Source organism: Cucurbita pepo, chromosome LG20, assembly GCF_002806865.2.
Source record: "Cucurbita pepo subsp. pepo cultivar mu-cu-16 chromosome LG20, ASM280686v2, whole genome shotgun sequence".
Taxonomy (NCBI): Eukaryota; Viridiplantae; Streptophyta; class Magnoliopsida; order Cucurbitales; family Cucurbitaceae; genus Cucurbita; species Cucurbita pepo.
The window spans coordinates 4,177,395-4,196,283 of record NC_036657.1 but is presented as its reverse complement, the minus strand read 5'-3'; the positions used below and the strand labels follow the sequence as shown (position 1 = coordinate 4,196,283).

The 18,889-nt window shown below is 35.8% G+C and overlaps 4 protein-coding genes across 5 annotated transcripts; 1 reads left to right on the top strand and 3 right to left on the bottom strand.

Moving 5' to 3' along the window:
• Nucleotides 1–2,295: 2,295 nt before the first annotated feature.
• LOC111783698 (heterogeneous nuclear ribonucleoprotein 1) lies at nucleotides 2,296–6,813 on the bottom strand. 2 transcript variants are annotated; one of them, XM_023664617.1, is made up of 4 exons: nucleotides 6,546–6,813; nucleotides 5,819–6,041; nucleotides 3,814–5,020; nucleotides 2,296–2,913 (listed from the first exon to the last, which is right to left on the bottom strand). In XM_023664617.1, the coding sequence occupies exons 2-4, from the start codon at nucleotides 6,032–6,034 to the stop codon at nucleotides 2,900–2,902; spliced, it is 1,437 nt and encodes a 478-aa protein (XP_023520385.1). In that variant the 5' UTR covers nucleotides 6,035–6,041; nucleotides 6,546–6,813; the 3' UTR covers nucleotides 2,296–2,899. The 2 variants fall into 2 exon arrangements, with proteins under 2 accessions (XP_023520385.1, XP_023520384.1); XM_023664616.1 differs by lacking the exon at nucleotides 6,546–6,813 and adding an exon at nucleotides 6,132–6,495.
• A 3,254-nt stretch (nucleotides 6,814–10,067) lies between these two features.
• Nucleotides 10,068–10,717, bottom strand: LOC111783697 (NADH-ubiquinone oxidoreductase 20.9 kDa subunit-like). Its single transcript, XM_023664615.1, has 2 exons — nucleotides 10,470–10,717; nucleotides 10,068–10,379 (listed from the first exon to the last, which is right to left on the bottom strand). The coding sequence occupies exons 1-2, from the start codon at nucleotides 10,621–10,623 to the stop codon at nucleotides 10,231–10,233; spliced, it is 303 nt and encodes a 100-aa protein (XP_023520383.1). The 5' UTR covers nucleotides 10,624–10,717; the 3' UTR covers nucleotides 10,068–10,230.
• Nucleotides 10,718–11,672: 955 nt separating this feature from the next.
• On the bottom strand, nucleotides 11,673–12,119 carry LOC111783540 (FAS1 domain-containing protein SELMODRAFT_448915-like). The gene has a single exon (XM_023664467.1). It carries the CDS (start codon nucleotides 12,117–12,119, stop codon nucleotides 11,673–11,675), a length of 447 nt encoding a protein of 148 aa, XP_023520235.1.
• A 2,340-nt stretch (nucleotides 12,120–14,459) lies between these two features.
• LOC111783695 (CASP-like protein 2B1) lies at nucleotides 14,460–18,315 on the top strand. Its single transcript, XM_023664614.1, has 3 exons — nucleotides 14,460–14,986; nucleotides 15,316–15,448; nucleotides 17,858–18,315. Exons 1-3 carry the CDS (start codon nucleotides 14,763–14,765, stop codon nucleotides 18,107–18,109), a joined length of 609 nt encoding a protein of 202 aa, XP_023520382.1. The 5' UTR covers nucleotides 14,460–14,762; the 3' UTR covers nucleotides 18,110–18,315.
• The last annotated feature ends 574 nt before the right edge of the window (nucleotides 18,316–18,889 follow it).

Sequence of the window (18,889 nt, the reverse complement as noted above, 5' to 3'; positions counted from 1 at the left end):
TTTTTTTTTTTTTTTTTTTTTTTTTTTTTTTTTTTTTTTTTTTTTTTTTTTTTATAAGTAAATTAGGATTTGTCTGATGTTCAATCTAGATTTTGTTTTATGTTTTGGGTTTTACTGGGTTGGTAAATGTATTTTTGAAATTTATCTTTAGATTTTATTATCCAAATGGTGAGAATTTAGAACATATTTATGCTTTTTTTTTTCTTTTTTTTTTTTGTTGTATCCAAATTTTAAATTTTAAATTTTAAAATGTAGATTTATATTTTTAAAAAATAAAAACTTTGATAATATAGGATTTCAAGTGAAAAAAATTAATTTATTGTTGTTATAATATATATTATAATTATATGATATCAAAAAATAATAATCAAACAATTTTTATAACCTAGTTAATAACGTTTTATATTCAAAATAATATCTAACTCTAGTTTTGTGATTTATAAATATATTATATGAAATTCATCTATAAATGTTTAAATTGAAATCTAATTTATGAAATCTAATGTACAATTGTCTACCATTCTCTGCTCAATTTTAACTTAAATAATATTTCTATTTGTATCTAATATTTTAACTTAAATAATATTCTTGAGATTTGATCTAACGACGGTATGGAAGAACAAGATTTTTAAATTTAAATTATTCAATAATCCTAAAAATGATTAAAAAAAATCAATCTAAGGAAAAGTTGTAGAACGGATGTAGTTTTTAAACTCGTATTCGAACAAGAAGTTTGATCAACATCATCTAAATGATTCTAACACGCAAGTTATAAAACATAAGAATTTGCAAAGTGAAAAACTTAATCTGAACAAAGTTAAAATAGAAACCTTATTTTTTTTCAAATTTAACTCAGGAAAGAAAGATTATACAAAAACTAGTTAAATACCCAACAATCTCTATATTAAAATGACTAGTTAATAAGTGAATATGACTAAGTTACCATATAAGAACCTATGGCAACTCAGTTACAATATAACTTTGGAAACTTTGGAAACTGATTAAATGATGAACAAGAATTGAAGTTACTATTAAAATAATTCAATAAAAGAAAATGTGTCATCTAATAATCATTTATGGACTAAATTTTTAAATTCAATTATGAGTTCATTAAATGCAAGTTAAAATGTATTTAACGTATCTCAGTGTTGAAGTTAAATTTTGTACAACATGTAGGGAAAACTTCAACCTCTTCTAATACTTCCTTTGACAACCTCACCAGAATTAAAGTTCATGATAGCTTTTTGGCTCTCGTTTCTGTAGTTGAACCTTAAGGTATGAAAAATCCTTACTCTTAGATTTGAGGGTGATTTTACGTAGGTTGTTTGTAATTATAACCATAGTCACTTTGAAGTGATGATAATGATTTGACATTGATTGCATGTTGGTTATTTCATAATTAATATCGTAGTCACCTTGGGGGTGGATGATAACGATTTGACAATATTTGCACGATTTGACGATTTGACGGTGATTGCACATGAGTTATTTTGTAATTCGTCGTAGTCACCTTTAAGATGATGATAACAATTTGGTGACAGTTGCACACTCGTTATTTGCAATTTCTGTCAAAGTCACCTTTAGCATGATACCAATTTCGCAGATTACACGGTTGGTTTTTCTGTAATTACCACCATAGTCACTTTAGGATGTCAAAGTAGTTATCCACTAAAATCTCTCGATTTTGGTTCAACCCGAATACAACAATTATTTATTTATTTATTTATATATTCTTACCATAGCCACGTGTCACAAGCTTGTCTCTTGAAAGCTTATATTAAACAATAATACGTCACATCACCTTCGCAAAGTGTTGAGTCACTTATGATTAATTAATTAATTTATTATTATGATATTACTAAAATAAAATTAGCACAAAAAATCCAAATAATTAAATTTAAATTAAGTATTAAAATAAATGATAATTATTTAAAAAAATTCTCCTTTTTTTAAAAAAAAATAATTACCGAGAACAAAAAATTAAAAGAGATTTAAACCCGAACATAATTATGAAAATAATTATTTTAAAGGTCGATAAAATAACCTTGGAAAATTTAAATTGATAAATATTCATTACAAATGTTTTTAAAATAAAAAATAATTTGAAGGTCAAAATTGAATATCACCCAAAGAAACATAATTCCTCTCTAAAAAAGTAGATAAGAATGAGTTGGAAGAAATAGAATGAACAAGATACGATAAAGAAAGACATAATTCAAAGACGGTAAGATACGATAAAGAAAGACATAATTCGAAGACGGTAAAGATAAAAAGGAGAGGAAAAAAGGAGGTAAATTTACAAGAACAAAGAAGAATGTGGAATCTGGATAATATCACACCACTAAATCAACCTCGGTTTTCATACAATCAGATGAGAATGACTAGTAATAACAATAAAAGATGAAACAACAAGAAAGGCTGCCTGATGAGTAGTAGTATAGCAACTTTCCCAGAAAAACGAAGAACCCGAAAAGAAAAGAAAAGAAAAGAAAAGAAAAGAAGAAGGACGTTGATTCGTTCGTGTGACATCGTTTGTCGGAGTAGGCGTAATATGCAACAGTTGAGCATATATAAGCTTACCCACAATCCAATTATACATATCAATCAAATTACAAGCAAGAAAGAAGAGAAGAAAGAAGAAGAAGAAAAGACCTATATTTTGAAGCTCAATCCTGAGGAAGAGAAAAGCCTGTGGAACCTGCCTGCCTGCTTCTCTTATGGGACAGTTTGTCAAAACACAAAACAAATTAGCTCTGACAGTATCGAATGGGAGGAGTGTATCACAATGACGATACGAAAATTATACGAAAATCGCAGTACAACCTGCTGCCTGCTTTTTTACCGAATACGCTTCACCTACTATTACTTTTTGACATCTGTTGCTTGTATCATCTTCTTCCTAAGCAGCAATTCCTGAATCATCAATCAAACATTTTACCAATCAGCTTTTGTTCGACCTCTGTTCGAGATTTCTAAGCGAATAATTGAGTCTAGTTGGGAGAAGATCATGAGCTTTAATGATTTCAAGTTCCCCAAAAGTTTAGGAATGGGTTTAGTTCGAAGATTTGTAGGGTGAGATCTTACATTGGTTGGAGAGGAGAATGAAGCATTCTTTATAAGGGTGTGGAAACCTCTCCCTAACAGACGCGTTTTAAAAACCTTGAGGGGAAGACGCGTTTTAAAAACCTTGAGGGGAAGACGCGTTTTAAAAACCTTGAGGGGAAGACGCGTTTTAAAAACCTTGAGGGGAAGTCTGGAAGGGAAAGCCTAAAGAACACAATATTTGCTAGTGGTGGGCTTAGATTGTTACAAATGGTATCAGAGCTAGACATCGGGCGATGTGCTAGTGAGGTGGCTGAACCTGGAAGGGGGGTGGTGTGGTAGCAAGGACGCTAGACCCTGAAGGAGGGTGGATTCAGGAGTCCCACATCGATTGGTGAAGGGAACGAGTGTCAGCGAGGACACTAGGCCCTGAAAGGGGAGGGGGGTGGGTTGTGAGATCCTGCATCGGTTGGTTGGGGAAGAGAACGACACGTTCTCTATAAGGGTATGGAAACCTCTCCCTAGCTGACATGTTTTGAAAACCTTATGGGAACAAAGAGGACAATATCTGCTAGCGGTGAGCTAACTTGCATTGAAAAGCTTAGGGAATAGGGACTACGAACAACTTCTTAAAAACTATGATCGGATAGCTAGAAAAAGCGGATATAGCTAGAAAAAGCAAACGTTATCCGGTCGTAGAGGAGGACAGAACATTAGGAATCCACAAAAACAAGATCATTCATCATAAAACTAGAAAAAGGAAAGACTCACCTCTATTAGATTGTCTATTAGAAACACCGTATCCGACAGTATAACCACCATTGTTTCTACTAATAACATCCGAAGCAGCATTCCCAAGCCCGAAACCAACCGACGAAGAATCCTCGAGCTCGGTCGGTAACAACTGCCAACTGGAATGCCCATAAAATGAGTTTCCTTCATCATTGTTCCCATGAACCTCATCATATATATTTGGTGCAGAGTACAAAGATGCTGAGGAAACATTAGTTCCAACGCTTCTAGCATAACCTACAGTCGTTCCCGACGTTAAGCTGCCATCACCGCTCGCAAAGTCGAGATTAACAGCATTGAATGGAGAACCAGAATGTTCCCCATGAACTAGACTTGCAGACGCACCCCAAAGCCCTCCGATACCGTTCAACGAATTAGTTCCTGTATGCACACCACCAGAGCCAGGAAAAGTCCTCAAGTGTGACGAGTTTGTACCAACAGAGTTCCCGACGTTTCCCCACAGATTCTGAACCGACGAGCTTAAAATCGAACCATTACCTCCATTGCCACCACCATACACCATGGGGTTCGGGCTACCATACCTATTCAAATTTCCACCATACGAGGGGCTCATTACTCGTCCATAGCTAAGGTTAGAGCCAACATTGAGACCTGTCCCATAGTTTGGGTTCAACCCTGTTTCGAGATTTAGCCCGATTCCATAACCAGGACTGATCGGAGAAAGTCCACCCCGACCAACTGTAACAGGACTAAACCTATCATCAGATCTCAATCCATATGCCCCAACCGAGGTCGGGTTATATCCTTGATTATAGCCATTTAAATAGCTACCAACTCTACCAAAACCATAAGGGTATGCACCTAATTGACTTCGGTTTGGCACTGGTGATGATTCCTTTGGAACAGCCCTCTTAACCTCAACCATTTTACCATTGAGTTCATGAAAAGTTTTGTATAAAACTTTCTCCACCGATTCCTCGGACTCGTAAGTGATAAATCCGAAACCTCTCGGTCTCTGAGTATTATGATCGTACATCACCACGACGTCTGTGATTGTTCCAAACTGATCAAAATATGTTTTGAAGTCACTCTCCGTAACAGTTGATGCCAAACCTCCTACGAATATCTTTTTCGTGCGAGTAGGACCTGGTGACCCAAGGATACCGGTATTGTTCCTGCTCAAAACGTTTTGATCGTCTCGAGGAACAGCCTTCTTTGCTTCAACCTGAAAAAAATAAACATCTAAACATGAAAATGATAGAGTTTACTCTCATTACCGGTACAAATAGAAGTCGAGATGCAACGGAACATATCATTGTAATACCAGTGGTGATCATCACACATAAATCCTAGTGTCCGTGCATACACGAACTTTATAAGATAACAATTGGCACAGCATTAGGATTTATCTACAGCATTCTTTATGTAACAGCCCAAGTCCACCACCAGCAGATATTGTCTTCTTTGGGCTTTCCCTTTCGGGCTTCCCCTCAAGGTTTCCACACCCTTATAAAGAATGTTTCGTTCTTCTCCTCAACCAATGTGGGATCTCACAATCCACCCCCCTTCGGAGTCCAACATCCTCACTGGCACGCCGCCCGGTGTCAAGGTTTTTAAAACGCGTATGCTAGGGAGAGGTTTCCTCCGCTTATAAAGAATGTTTCATTCTCCTCCCCAACCCATACGGGATCTCGGACTTCAAATATTCAAACTTTCTAATAAAGCCAAGGAGCAAACTCTTAAACGTTATTTTTCACGTTATATAAGCAATTGATTCTAAGCGAACCCATTAACATTCCGAGAACATACATAGGCATCATACTTCCCCAAAAACTAAAGAATTGTAATAAGTTCGAATCACGATGAACGCCAAAGAACATCTGGAAAACCTTGATCCTTCCACGAGCATATTAACACACAAAATCGAATCAGAACACAAACTCGAACAAGCCATGAACGACATCTAAAGCTTCCAATACAAATCGAAAGATCAATGAAATCAAGAACAATAGACAAGACTTACAGTTCTTCCATCAATCACATGCTTTTCCAATACAACTCTTGCTGCAACAACAGGGTCAGCAAAGACGACGAAACCAAAGCCACGAGCACGGCCAGTGGTCCGATCCCTCATGATCATCACCTCCACCACTTCCCCAAAGCTCTGAAAATACTCTCGAAGACGATCTTCATCCGTGTCCCACGAAATCCCACCAATGAAAAGCTTGCCAGGATCCATGCCCACTCTACAAATCCATTCCAACCAACCCCATCAATATCATTCAACAATTCAAACACATACACCACACAAACAATCAGGTATCTTAAAGTCTAACCCCTTCGCCTTCAGAAGAACAAGCACAAAACCGATCAATCCTAAAAAAGCTACAGAAAACATGGATTCGATGAAACAGGAAGTATTCATTTCAGAAACATCATCACAATGCAAGCTAAATCAAACAGACAGCATCAATAACAAATTCATCATCAAAACAAAAACAAAAAAAAAAATGGTATCAATGTTAGATACAAAATGATAGCAATCAGATTCGATCTCATATCATCGGAGCATCCATCGATCAACAAAAACCGATCGATCTACAAATCATGAATCTAGCCACAAAAAGGGAAATGACCCTCTTCCAAGAAAAGGGTAAAAACAGCATCGAAACGAGTTTTGATTCAAAACCCACAAAAGTATTGAAGAAACAAAAGATTTGCAGAAAATCAAAGAAGAAACAAAAACTTACCCAAATCAAAACGACCCAGAATCTAAGATCTAAGAGAAGGCATAATAAGAAGAGAGGGCGAGAGGCCCTCCTTTTTTGCTATCTCTTTCCTTGTTCTAAGTTACTGTTTTCGTTTTTGTTTTAGATAAATATGCAATACCCAAATAAACAAAGGAAGGCTATATATGAAACAGCGAGGAGGCAGATATTTGTGTAAGAAAATGGAATTTGCATCTGAAATGGGCGCAATCTATATATATATATATAATTATATATGTATAGGTAGAGAGAGAAAGAGAAGAAAAGAAAGGCTTGGCTGTCTTGCGCGTTCCATTCTTACAAAGAACGGAGGATGGAATGGATTAAATATGGGCCAAACTCTTAGGCTCAAACATCAAAATTGATCAAAAACATTCCAAAGGGATGCAAATTTAGCCCATTTTTTACCTTTTTCTTTTTCTGGGTATTTAAGATTCAAGCTATTTTGTAAGAAAAAAGACATCAATTTAAGATGCAACCATTATTGATTTTTCTCCATGGAATTAGTCAATGTGAAGCTTAGAAATCAATTTTTTTATGATTAAAAAAAACATCCTCTGCAGCTAAATTACTTCCTGTGGAGGCAAGGAATGAGGCATTTAGGCTTAACTTGGTTGTTGACATTTGGATCTTCAATTGTTTAAGGGACCTTTCAATTACTTGTCATCATAATTAAATAAATAAATATTATCAAAATAAGGTAAATTTGGATGGGGAATGTGTTTAATAATAATAATAATAAATAAATAAATGAGTTTTTTAGTATAATAATAGGAAGAAAAAAAGAGAAAAAGAAAAGGTGGGAGATTGCTTGTCCTTCCCCCACATTATTTTAATCCGGACTTGCGATTGTGTGGCACTCACTTCCCAGCAATAAGTGAGATAAACCTATTCGTTATTGAACGGCCAAGTGACGTATGCTCGAGCCTCTAGCCCCGGTTCAAAAATAAAGATTTAGAAACGAAAGCAGAGATATGTCGAAAGAGAGTTTTTGAAAGAAAGATTTGAGCAATTGAAATTTGTGTATATGGGAATGTAAGCAAGAACCAACGACGGCTTACTGCATATAACTATCGAGTGGAGAAGAGTTGACTATTTATCTACATTTTATAAATCTTTTAAGGCACTAATTGTATTATACTTCTTAAATTTTTTATAAAAAAATAAGAATACTACCGTTTAACTTTTAAATTTATAGATATTTTTTAAATGTGATACTAATACGATAATAATATTTTTAAACTTAACAAAAAAAAAAAAAAAAAGGTTAAATTTTAAAAGTAAAATTACCATTCATAGTTACCTTATTTTGTTTATTTTTTAATTCTCGAACGTTTAACAAACGCTTCGATTATAGTCATTGATACTACGTTGAAATTTTGATGTGACACATTTAACATGTTAAAACTATAAATAAATAAATAAATCATATAAGCTTTTAATTTATAGGAGAAAAAAGAAGAAAACATAATAAAAATTAAATTTACCAATAAAAAATTAAAAATTAGAGCAACCAACCAATCATGTTAATTTTAATTTTACAATTTTTTTTTTTTTTTTTTTTTTTTTTTTGCTTACTATACAAATTATATATACCTATATATTTTATTTTTATTAAATTTTATAATTATTTTTTTTATTATTTAATTTTTCCTAGATTTTTTTGGTTTGAAAATAAATAAATAAATATTTTATAAACTAACATTTTATTTTTATTAAAAAAAACTAAAAAATGGGAATAAATGACACGAAACCAAAAAGATTATGATTGGGTTGGATTAAAATTATAATTGGATTGAATAAATTACCACGGAAACAATTAGGTTACATTTGAATTGGATTAATTTTTACTTTTTCTTCAAGTTCATCAAAGATGCATTTGCTAATACTATACATCTGAGAATTCTTAATTGGCTAGTTGTAAATAGACCCAGATTGTGGAACAAAAGATTATCCCGGCCTTGCACCGAGATATTGACGGTGATTCTCAAATATCGCAGAACAAAATTTAAACTCAAACTTCAATACTCGGAGTATCCCAAACACAAACTTACTAACTCGACTAACTTACTAACCTTAGACTTCATAAGCAAGGGTCCTTCGTTCGTTCGAGGTTGGAAGTTCGAACACCCCACCTCCACGCATTCGTGTACTTTAAAAAAAGATACGAACTTCATACAGAGCGTCGGCCATTCCCCAAATAACACAGAAAATGTGAAAAATTAGGATATATACTCAATGGAGCAAGCCCTGAATCCCTCTATTAGAAAGAAGAAATCCAAATGCAAGAGTAAGATTTCTTCATCACTGTCCGAAAGGATTTAGTAGAGAGAAACAGAAACAGGAGATGATAGGATGATATATATATATATATATATATAGCTGCAACAAGTATGCTCTACAACATGCATTAGCATGCCGTCCAATGAAACTAAGCACAAAATAGCTACAGAACATTATCCAATTTGAACTTTACAAATTACATTAAATGAAATGAAAAACAGTTGAACCTTCGTTCTCTTTCAAAGAACAGGCCATAGATGATAGAGAACGAAACCAGGCAATGCAAGAAAAGGAAAACAGAGAAACAATTTTGCTTGCGCTCTCTTAGGAATTGATGAACCTCAAAGGCTCAAACAAACAAATCTCATAGTCATCACTAGCTAGCCAGGCAACTTTTGCTAATAATCCTCCCTCCTAATTCCTCCTAATTCCTCCTTAAGTAGTTGTGACAACAATCCGAGAGGAGAACAAAGCAATTCTTTATAAGGGTGTGAAAACTGTTAGATGAACACGATTTTCCACAATGGTATGATATTGTCCACTTTGAGCATAAGCTCTCGTGGCTTTGATTTGGGCTTTCCCAAAAGGCCTCGTACCAATGGAGATAGTATTCCTTGATTATAAACCCATGATCATTCCCTAAATTAGCCGATGGGGGACTTTCATCCAACAGAAACCTCTCCCTAGCAGACGCGCTTTAAAATCCTTGAGGGGAAGCCCGAAAGTGAAATTCCAAAGAGGACAATATCTGTTAGCGGTGTGATTGGGCCATTACAGTAGTTATGTTAACTATCTAATGGAAAAGCAACAAAGAATCTGATATCAATGATCTACCACAGCGACATCAGAATGCGCAAAATCTGCCTACTATTGTGAAATACATTACCATCTGTGGATGACAACCAGCTCAGAACAAACAAGACTGCTTGAAGGATGAGATGCAAGCACAAAAGATCACATAAAAAAACTATACAAGCATATAATAAAAGATTTTCAAGTTCATAGGCGTTGGTGTACTGGTCTGATAGTATCATAATGAACATTTTTGTCCCTCTTAGAGCTACTATTTTCTATTTTCTGGTTAGATGCTGAAACTCATGAGGAAATCAACACGAGTTACAACAATGTGACACAAAATTAAGTCTATCGAGACCCCTTCAAAAAAAGGTCTACCAATACCCCTTAATGGAGCACCATTGTAATCGATCAAAAGCAAAGAAATCATGTAAAATCTTCAGAAAAAAGTGAAGATTCAATTTGCTTATTGACACAACCTGATTGCAAGCTTAATAAGTTGAACATCGTAACAGTGTCCACAAATGGAACTCAAATTTCAGAAGAAGAAAGCAAAAAAGGAAAGAAAAGAACACGAAAACGCGCAATCTTATTTCTTATAACGAGCTACCTCGCCTTCATTGGGGAAGAATCCCATAATCCGACCCGCTGAGTTCTGATAAGCATACATGAAGCCTCCCATCAGCCCAATTAGACCACCGGTGACCATTGACGGACCCCTAATCCCGGGCTTAATCCCTAAAACGCAAAGACAGGAGAACAGATTTCCAGATGAGCAACGAAACGGAATAGGAGAAAAGAAGAGAAGTAATAGAGAGAGATTGGTACCGGAAAGATAACCGACGGTGACGGAAACGCCGGTAATGGTGACGAAACGGAGGTAATCGAGAGTATCGAAATTACCAACGACCTTGGTAAATGGAGGATTCCGATCTATTACTGGATACTCTGGCTTGGTCGAAGCTGTAATGTCGGTGTTCATCACGTCTTCTCCGGTGCTGAAACTGACCTCCGCCGGCTCTCTCTCTCGCTGTGTGACTCTGTAATAATTCGCCTGCCGACTCGCTGCCGTCTGAGACGAAATGAACGCAAGTGATTGGTGACCGATAAACGGGCATTTCATGGGCTGGGCCCAAAATAGTTGGATCAGCCATAGCCATAGCCATAGCCATAGCCCAGCCCATCGTACAAAATGGCACTCTGATATGGTATCGGTTCATTCATGTATCCCTTCTTTACTCGAGTGCCACGTGACCGTCAGCTTCCACTTTGGTTCGTCTCCGAACCACCTTACAGGGAGAGACACTACTCTGATACCATTTGTAATGATTAAGGAAATACTCGAGGTAAGGGACCTTCCTATTGAAACTAAATCATTTTGTTTTTCTAAACGACGGTTGGATGTGTATGCTCTTATACGGATGTTTATTGTTTTTTGTTATGTTTATTAGTCATGAAAAATATGTGTTCGGGATCGCATATGTGCGTATTATGATTTGTTTAATGTAGTGAATGTGGTAACGGTTACCCGTTGTGTATCGGGTACCTAACCGCCAGTGGTCACTCGAGGTGATTGTTGAAAATTATTTTTGTGGTGAGGGTTACAACGTATTGGGTAGCCAACTATTAATGGTCACTGAAGAGTGATTGTTGAAAATGATTTTTGGTGAGTAGATTACACGCAGTGTATTTTGGGCAATCAACCATTAGGGTCCCTCGATTTTTATTGATGAACTATATGATGGTTTCCATATTTGACTTCACTAGGAGATGTCGAACCGTCAGTCATGACATGGAGATGTCGAACCGTCGGTCATGGAACAAATGANCTTGACAAACAAAATGTTAGTTAATATGTAAGGAACGTTGGAAAGACGTAGTTCAATTTATAAAGTACTAATTACTATTTCAAAAGTCGATAGCTCAATCTCAAACCCAGTATTTATTAAACGAAAGGGTCGGATACTTTAAAACACGCTCATTCGTTCATTCCAACCAACAAACTATATTTTAAAGATATAACCCTATAAGTTAATTATTATGATTATCGTAAGCATTACCATAATCAAGGACCTTATCAATCCCATGACACTTAATACCCTCGGAACTAGAACAAACATTAGGAACAGTGACAGCAGCATTATTGACAAGAAAATGGCCTCTTCCATGGTTATGGATTCTGATCATCCTATTACGATAACCCGAAGGAACGATGGAGCCAGTGGGAAACCGAATCAAGTCACTGAATTGCAACGGCATGACAATCGAATGACTGAGGACGAACGACTCGAGACGGTCGGTCGATATGGAGATGTTCGAGAGCTGAGGGTCGAGGGGGATGAAGAAGGTGATGTCCCTTAGGGTTAGTTGGGTGGTGGCGTTGAGCATTTGGAGAAGGATGGCAAAGCCATAGAAGGATTGGGCCCTCATGTCTCCAACGGCAGCTATGAGATTCGTGTGGTTTAAGGTTTGGGACATTGTCGGGGCAGCTGAAATGACACTAAAGAATAAGAGAGAAACAAGGACCAAATTTGTAGACATAATTATGTCTTTTTTGAGGGTTTATGTGAGAGTTTGAAGCTGTTTTATAAGGCCCTTTGCAATGTGTTTGGTGTGTTTTTTTGTTGGAGATTAGGTTGCACACGAGAAAGACGTAGTGTTTTATCATGTAGTCTTTTCGTTTTTAGCTATCGAACTCGACATTGTCAAATAAACTCTTTATTAACTTTGGATGCCATTTTCGTGAATACAAATTTATATTACATTTCATTCAATTCATTTAACCTAGCTTGTGGCGTTCCAACAGTGAATCCACTTACTTGTTGTCCGAAGTTAAAGTTACTAAATTTTCTTAGCCGATGTTAGTTCGATCCTGCTTGTCGAGATACGGTTCCATTTATGACGTTCCACGACATCATAGTTCGATCCCGCTCGTAATCTTACTAACCTTAAATGCTTCTAATTATGTATAAACCGTTCTAAAGTTATTTAAAATTGTAGAAGAGGGTTTAAAATAGCAAATCGGGGCGTTTCAAGTAGAGGGAGTATGCTTGGACAAGTCACAACTTGATTGGACCAGTGCACGAAATGGGTTGAGATTCTAAATTTACTGGGCATGACGAAAAGTCGAGGTTCAACCAGCAAGAGAGAACAAGTACAAGAAGCAGTCTCGAGCTCACTCCCACAAACATTATAACCATTGTAAAATGGTTAAAAGGAAGGTCCTCTTAACACTCTCGCACAAAACGTCATCTATCGATGCTAAACTCAAAGAAAACTAATACTATGTCAGGTCTAGTAACAGTTAAATATATTAATCTGTCAATCAACTTCTCTCCTTCTATTAAAAAAAGTTTCAGATTTTGCTCCATAGTAAATTTTTCTAGACGTGCTCTTATAAGATCTGTGTCTTGAGGAATGTCTAGAACATACTTCATTTGAGACATAAAAATTCCTTTTCTAGACCGAGAAAATTCAATGCCTAGAAAATATTTCAAATTCCCTAGATATTTGATAAGAAATTTCTCGAGTAAACTAGTCTTGAGATGTTGAATTTCTTTGAGATCAATGTCTGTCAACAGAATATCATCAACATAGATAAGAACTGCCGTGAAAAAAGTATCTTTACTCTTAGTAAATAAAGAGTAATCTGCTTTGGACTGAGTGTAGCGTGCATTTTGTAGAGTGGTAGAGAATATGGAGAACCAATTGCAAGAAGCCTGTTTTAATCCATAAACAGATTTATGGAACCGACATACTGTATTCTCTCCCTATCAGCGAAGATCTGGTGGTAAACCATTTTGAACAGTAACAACAATGAGTAAACAACGAAGTGTAGAAAATGAGTGAAACATATAAAATTTAATTTAAAAATGGTTCGGGATTTGGCCGTGGGAGATTACAAATACGCCCTCCATAAATTTAGAGAGTTAACATAACCTTATGTCATGCGAACGTGACCAATTGAGTCATTTTACCTACCGCATTGGCTGCCCCTCTACCACCGCCAGATACTATAATCCATCTCAACTTTAATCATTTTGTTTTCTTCCCCACCAATATCATCCACTTTTCCAATAATACCCTTTTCCACTTTTATTTCTTTTAATAAAGTGGAAAATTATTTTTATTTTTTTATTCTTTTATCTATTAACTTTCTAAATTTTTTATTTTATATTTATTAAAATTTTATTTTATTTTTAATATTTTTAACAAAATTGAAAACGTGTTAAATATAAATTTTTTTAAAAAAGGTAAAATTCTCCATTTATTTTACAAGGATTAATATAAAGATTTTTCACGTTAAATTCACATAAATCAAAATTACGAGAAAATTTATATCTCCCATGTGGTCCGCGTTTTCTCGGGACTAAAAAACTGCTCTTCTTTCAAGAAAAAGACGGGCAAAATTTAAAAATAATCTAATTTATTCTTCGATCATATTTAATTAAAAATCTTTTAACTTCTTATTTTAATTCTTATTTACTTGAAATTCTTTCATTTCCATTTATTTTTACAATTATATATTTTAAGAAAATTAATATATAATTTTAAAAAATTTAAAACATTATAATTAATCCAATAATATTAATATAATTTTTAAAAAATATTTCTTTATTATATATATATATATATATATATATATATATATATATAGATAGATGGTGAGAAGACTCTGCTTCTCACTTCTGGGGAAATGGACATCACTATGGATTTCCGAAGACAAATGGGTCCTCGTAGTAGAGACCCATTGAATGCCTACACAGATTGAGGTCAGACTCCATTAAGGCAGCCTTTATTTTGCAGCATGAGGTGCGTTCTTCAGTAAAATCACAAACCAGCTTCCACATCTCTGTTTTCGACACCTGTCTAAAAATTGCTTGCTTTGCCAGATCTTCAATACATTTCCCACCACTAGATTTTTGCTAATTTGTAAACTATATTCTTGAATTTTACCCGTCGATGTCACTTATTTAATTGGCGCTGCTGATGAGTGCTTATATGAAGGGTGCCCTCGTGCATGCCCCACAAGTGTTTGATGAAATGTCTGACTGAAAAATTGAGGTTCTTCTTGTTGAATCTTTGCTTCTCTTTCTGGATTTGGGTCTTGGGGTGGAGAAAATGAGCTATTCTGGCATTGGCATTAGCCCGGGGAATGTCCCTGTGTATCACAGCTCGAATTTGAAGGTCTTTGATAAAAGGGTGAGGGTGGTTGAGCTGGTCTTGAGGTTTTTGATATGTGGCCTTGGAGTTCTTGCTGCTGTACTTGTGGGAACTGATACTGAAGTTAAAGATATCTTTGCTATTCGAAAGAGGGCAAAATTTACAGACATGAAAGCTCTTGTGTAATCTCTTTGTCTCTCTGTCTCTCTCTCTGTTTTTTTGTTTCTGCTTGGTCGGATTTTGGTCCTACCTATTAACTACTACACTTTTGAGATGATATTGGTTGTGCCCATTTACAGTTACTGGTTCTTTTGTTTCTGTTCTTGGTTTTGTTTTGGTTTTACAAATTAAACTATCACTTGACTGAAAAGCTTTTACTTAAACAAGATTTGAATGATGGGTTGTGATATACATATTCTTATCACTCCTTTCACTTGTAGGCTAAAAATTGGCGCAGAATTCATTATAGAAGTTACCTCACGGCCTCTCTGACGCTATGATATTAATACAGGTTTTTGGTGGTAGCAAATGCTGTAGCTGCAGCTTACTCTTTGGTCCAAGGACTGCGATGTGCGGTGAGCATGGTGAGGGGAAATGTGCTATTCAGCAAGCCTTTGGCTTGGATCATTTTCTCTGGTGATCAGGTACATTTTAGACCTGGGAGATTCTGAGCTTTCTAATCCTTTTTGCCATTTTTACTGAATGAAGTAGATGACCATATGTATGTGTACAAGTTCTTTAGATGTTTGCCTAAGCCCTGTCCTTTTTGGGCTTTCCCTTTTTACCTCTCGGACTTCCTCTCAAGATTTTAAAAACTTGTCTGCTAGAGGAGGTTTCTGCACTCTTATAAAAAAGATTTTGTTTTCTTCTCCAACTGATATGGGATCTTAACACACAATCCTACCCATTCGGGCCCCAACGTTATCGCTTGCACTCGTTCCCTTCTCCAATAGATGTGGGACCCCCCAATCCACCCCCTTCGTGGCCAGTGTCCTTGCTGGCACACTGCCTCGTGTCCACTTCTCTTTGAGGCTCGGCCTCCTTACTAGCACATCGCTCGGTGTCTGAATCTGATACCATTTGTGATGGCCCAAGCCCACCATTAGCAGATCTTGTCATCTTTGTATATTTTCTTTCGAGATTCTCCTTAAAGTTTTTAAAACCTCTCTGTTGGATGATGGAAGTCCCACATCGACTAATTTAGGGAATGATCATGGGTTTATAAGTGAGGAATGCTAACTCCATTGGTATGAGGCCTTTTGGGGAAGCCCAAAGCAAAGCCATGAGAGCTTATGCTCAAAGTGGACAATATCATACCATTGTGGAGAGTCGTGTTCGTCTAACATGGTATCAGAGCCATGCCCTAAACTTAGTCGTGCCAATAAATTGGTAAATCCTCAAATCCTCAAATATCGAACAAAGAACTCCTAAAGAAAAGGAGTCAAGCCCCTCCTCGAAGGCAGTCAAAAATGACTAAGACTCCAAAGGAGTCGAGCCTCGATTAAGGGGAGGCGCACTTTGTTCGAGGGGAGGTGTTGGATGATGGAAGTCCCACATCGACTAATTTAGGGAATGATCATGGGTTTATAAGTGAGGAATGCTAACTCCATTGGTATGAGGCCTTTTGGGGAAGCCCAAAGCAAAGCCATGAGAGCTTATGCTCAAAGTGGACAATATCATACCATTGTGGAGAGTCGTGTTCGTCTAACACTCTCTACTAGGGAGGGGTTTCCACACGCACTCTTTCTTCTCTTTTTCTGATGTTGGTAATATCTGGTTTTGACCATGAATGAATCTATTCATGGCTTGGGTTGGTATTGTCTGAGGATGTCATTACCATGGGCTAAAGGGATAACCACTTGTTATATGACTGTGAAAACAATAAATGCGCAAGTTCCAAGTGAACTTCGGTTCTACCGACCTCCGTCCAAAAAATTTATGTGGTCTACAATAAATTTCCTTGTGCACTTCAATATCTGCTTATCTTTCTATCTTCCTTTTTGTCCTTGAAATTTTACGTATTGTATTTTCCCTTTGGATAAATGAGAATTCTTTTTTTTACTCCATATCCTTTAAGCTCATAGTCTTAAATTTTGTTTTCCAATGTAAACATTGTCTTAATACCTGGCCCAAATACTTACGACCAACCAATATTGTCAGACCCCACATTCATATTCATATTATACTTGAGGCAACCAATATTGTCAGACCCCACATTCATATTCATATTATACTTGAGGCAACCAATATTGTCAGACCCCACATTCATATTCATATTATACTTGAGGCAACCAATATTGTCAGACCCCACATTCATATTCATATTATACTTGAGGCAACCAATATTGTCAGACCCCACATTCATATTCATATTATACTTGAGGCAACCAATATTGTCAGACCCCACATTCATATTCATATTATACTTGAGGCAACCAATATTGTCAGACCCCACATTCATATTCATATTATACTTGAGGCAACCAATATTGTCAGACCCCACATTCATATTCATATTATACTTGAGGCTGATCTGTGATATTCAAAAATACTTACTCGCCCAAAAAAGGGTCCAGACAAGAAAAGGGTCCATATTCTAAATAAAGTACTAAATTTTTAAGTTGAATTATAAATTTAATCATAGAATATTTATGTTTATGTCTATTTGATTCTTGAACACTCAATATAGTCTAAATGTTAAAAAGTGTATAATAGATTCTTAAATTTTTAATTTTGTGTATGGTATGTCATTGACCTTATCAACATTTTTTAAGATTCATTAACCTGGCTTGTTTAGAGTTCTATTGAACGGTAAAATTCAATTTCATATTGGATAGATTAGTTAATTTTATAAGGTTTCAAATAGTCAAAAAATTTGTTCGACAAAATTGAAAGTTTACTAGACACAAAATCAAAAATTTATTGAAAGTTTACGGATCTATTACCTAATTTCTAATTTCTAATGATCAGTTAGTAAAAAATCTAACCATTTAGAGAAATTAGATTTGTAACCATCTAAGATGTTCGAATCTGACTATTTGAGTTTTGTGCAGATTATGGCATATCTGACAGTAGCAGCAGTGGCATCGGCAGCCCAGTCAGCGGTGTTCGGGAAGCTGGGGCAGCCGGAATTGCAGTGGATGAAGACATGCAATCTGTACAAGAAGTTCTGCAACCAAGTTGGCGAGGGACTTGCAAGCGCGGTGGTGGTCAGCCTGAGCATGGTGGCGCTTTCTTGCATTTCAGCTTTCAGTCTCTTCCGCCTTTACAACGGTGGGAAGAGCAAGAACAGATCAGGATGGTAGGTAGGCCGTTTGAGTTCATGAATATAACCTTCAAATCTCCATAGCTCGATCCAGCACTCTGTTTCTGTGAGGAAATGCTCAGATTTTCTGTGATTCTAGTTAAAGAAATGTATGTTTTAAGTATTTAATTCTCTTGAAAACCATGGTTCATCCTTCATAAATAAACTTTTAACTTCAGGAATAAACGCCTGTTCATCACAATTTTATCCTTGTGCTTCAAAGAGTGTAGGGATGAGGTTGATAAATGTGGCTCAAAATCAAGAGTCTTTCTTATCAGATCTGTTGCATTTTTTCTTTTCCAAGAGAAATCCCACCTAGCATATCATAAAGTGAAAAAGGGCTTTCGTTGTATGTATTTTATTTATTAGAGCGAGATCCACTTTTTAGAGAATATGGATTGAAGCAATAACAAGAATATTTCTAATGGAACCTATCGAGCGAGTAATAAATGATTTTTTTTCCAAAGTAAAAATAATACATAGACAAAAACTACCCTTAAATAACTATTAACAAATTTGTAAATTTAATAATCAATTTGTATTAGTTGACATGGGGTTTATTGGGAAAGAAAGTATAGAATTCATTGCAACATTAAAAGACTTAATAACAGCATTCAATATTGGTTATTGGTAACTGGATTCCTAGAATCCATCCATTGCAGTTTGGGCAGTTGAGTAATCATTCAATCTGTGATTTGAGGTTATCCATTCCTTTTGTTCCCTTTACTAGTAAGGAGAGCCATCACCCGTCCTTCTATTCCCTTAGAGCCAATAATCCAGT

What these genes read in the sequence shown, in the direction of transcription:
- LOC111783698 (XM_023664616.1), bottom strand. Translation starts at nt 6,220, where the DNA reads ATGAATACTTCCTGTTTCATCGAATCCATGTTTTCTGTAGCTTTTTTA. An exon ending in GTTCTTCTGAAGGCGAAGGG is followed by an intron (nt 6,042 to 6,131) that starts GTTAGACTTTAA and finishes ATGGATTTGTAG; the next exon opens with AGTGGGCATGGATCCTGGCA. An exon ending in ATGTGATTGATGGAAGAACT is followed by an intron (nt 5,021 to 5,818) that starts GTAAGTCTTGTC and finishes TATTTTTTTCAG; the next exon opens with GTTGAAGCAAAGAAGGCTGT.
- LOC111783697 (XM_023664615.1), bottom strand. Translation starts at nt 10,623, where the DNA reads ATGAACACCGACATTACAGCTTCGACCAAGCCAGAGTATCCAGTAATA. An exon ending in CACCGTCGGTTATCTTTCCG is followed by an intron (nt 10,380 to 10,469) that starts GTACCAATCTCT and finishes TTTGCGTTTTAG; the next exon opens with GGATTAAGCCCGGGATTAGG.
- LOC111783540 (XM_023664467.1), bottom strand. Translation starts at nt 12,119, where the DNA reads ATGTCCCAAACCTTAAACCACACGAATCTCATAGCTGCCGTTGGAGAC.
- LOC111783695 (XM_023664614.1), top strand. Translation starts at nt 14,763, where the DNA reads ATGAGCTATTCTGGCATTGGCATTAGCCCGGGGAATGTCCCTGTGTAT. An exon ending in ACAGACATGAAAGCTCTTGT is followed by an intron (nt 14,987 to 15,315) that starts GTAATCTCTTTG and finishes ATATTAATACAG; the next exon opens with GTTTTTGGTGGTAGCAAATG. An exon ending in TCATTTTCTCTGGTGATCAG is followed by an intron (nt 15,449 to 17,857) that starts GTACATTTTAGA and finishes AGTTTTGTGCAG; the next exon opens with ATTATGGCATATCTGACAGT.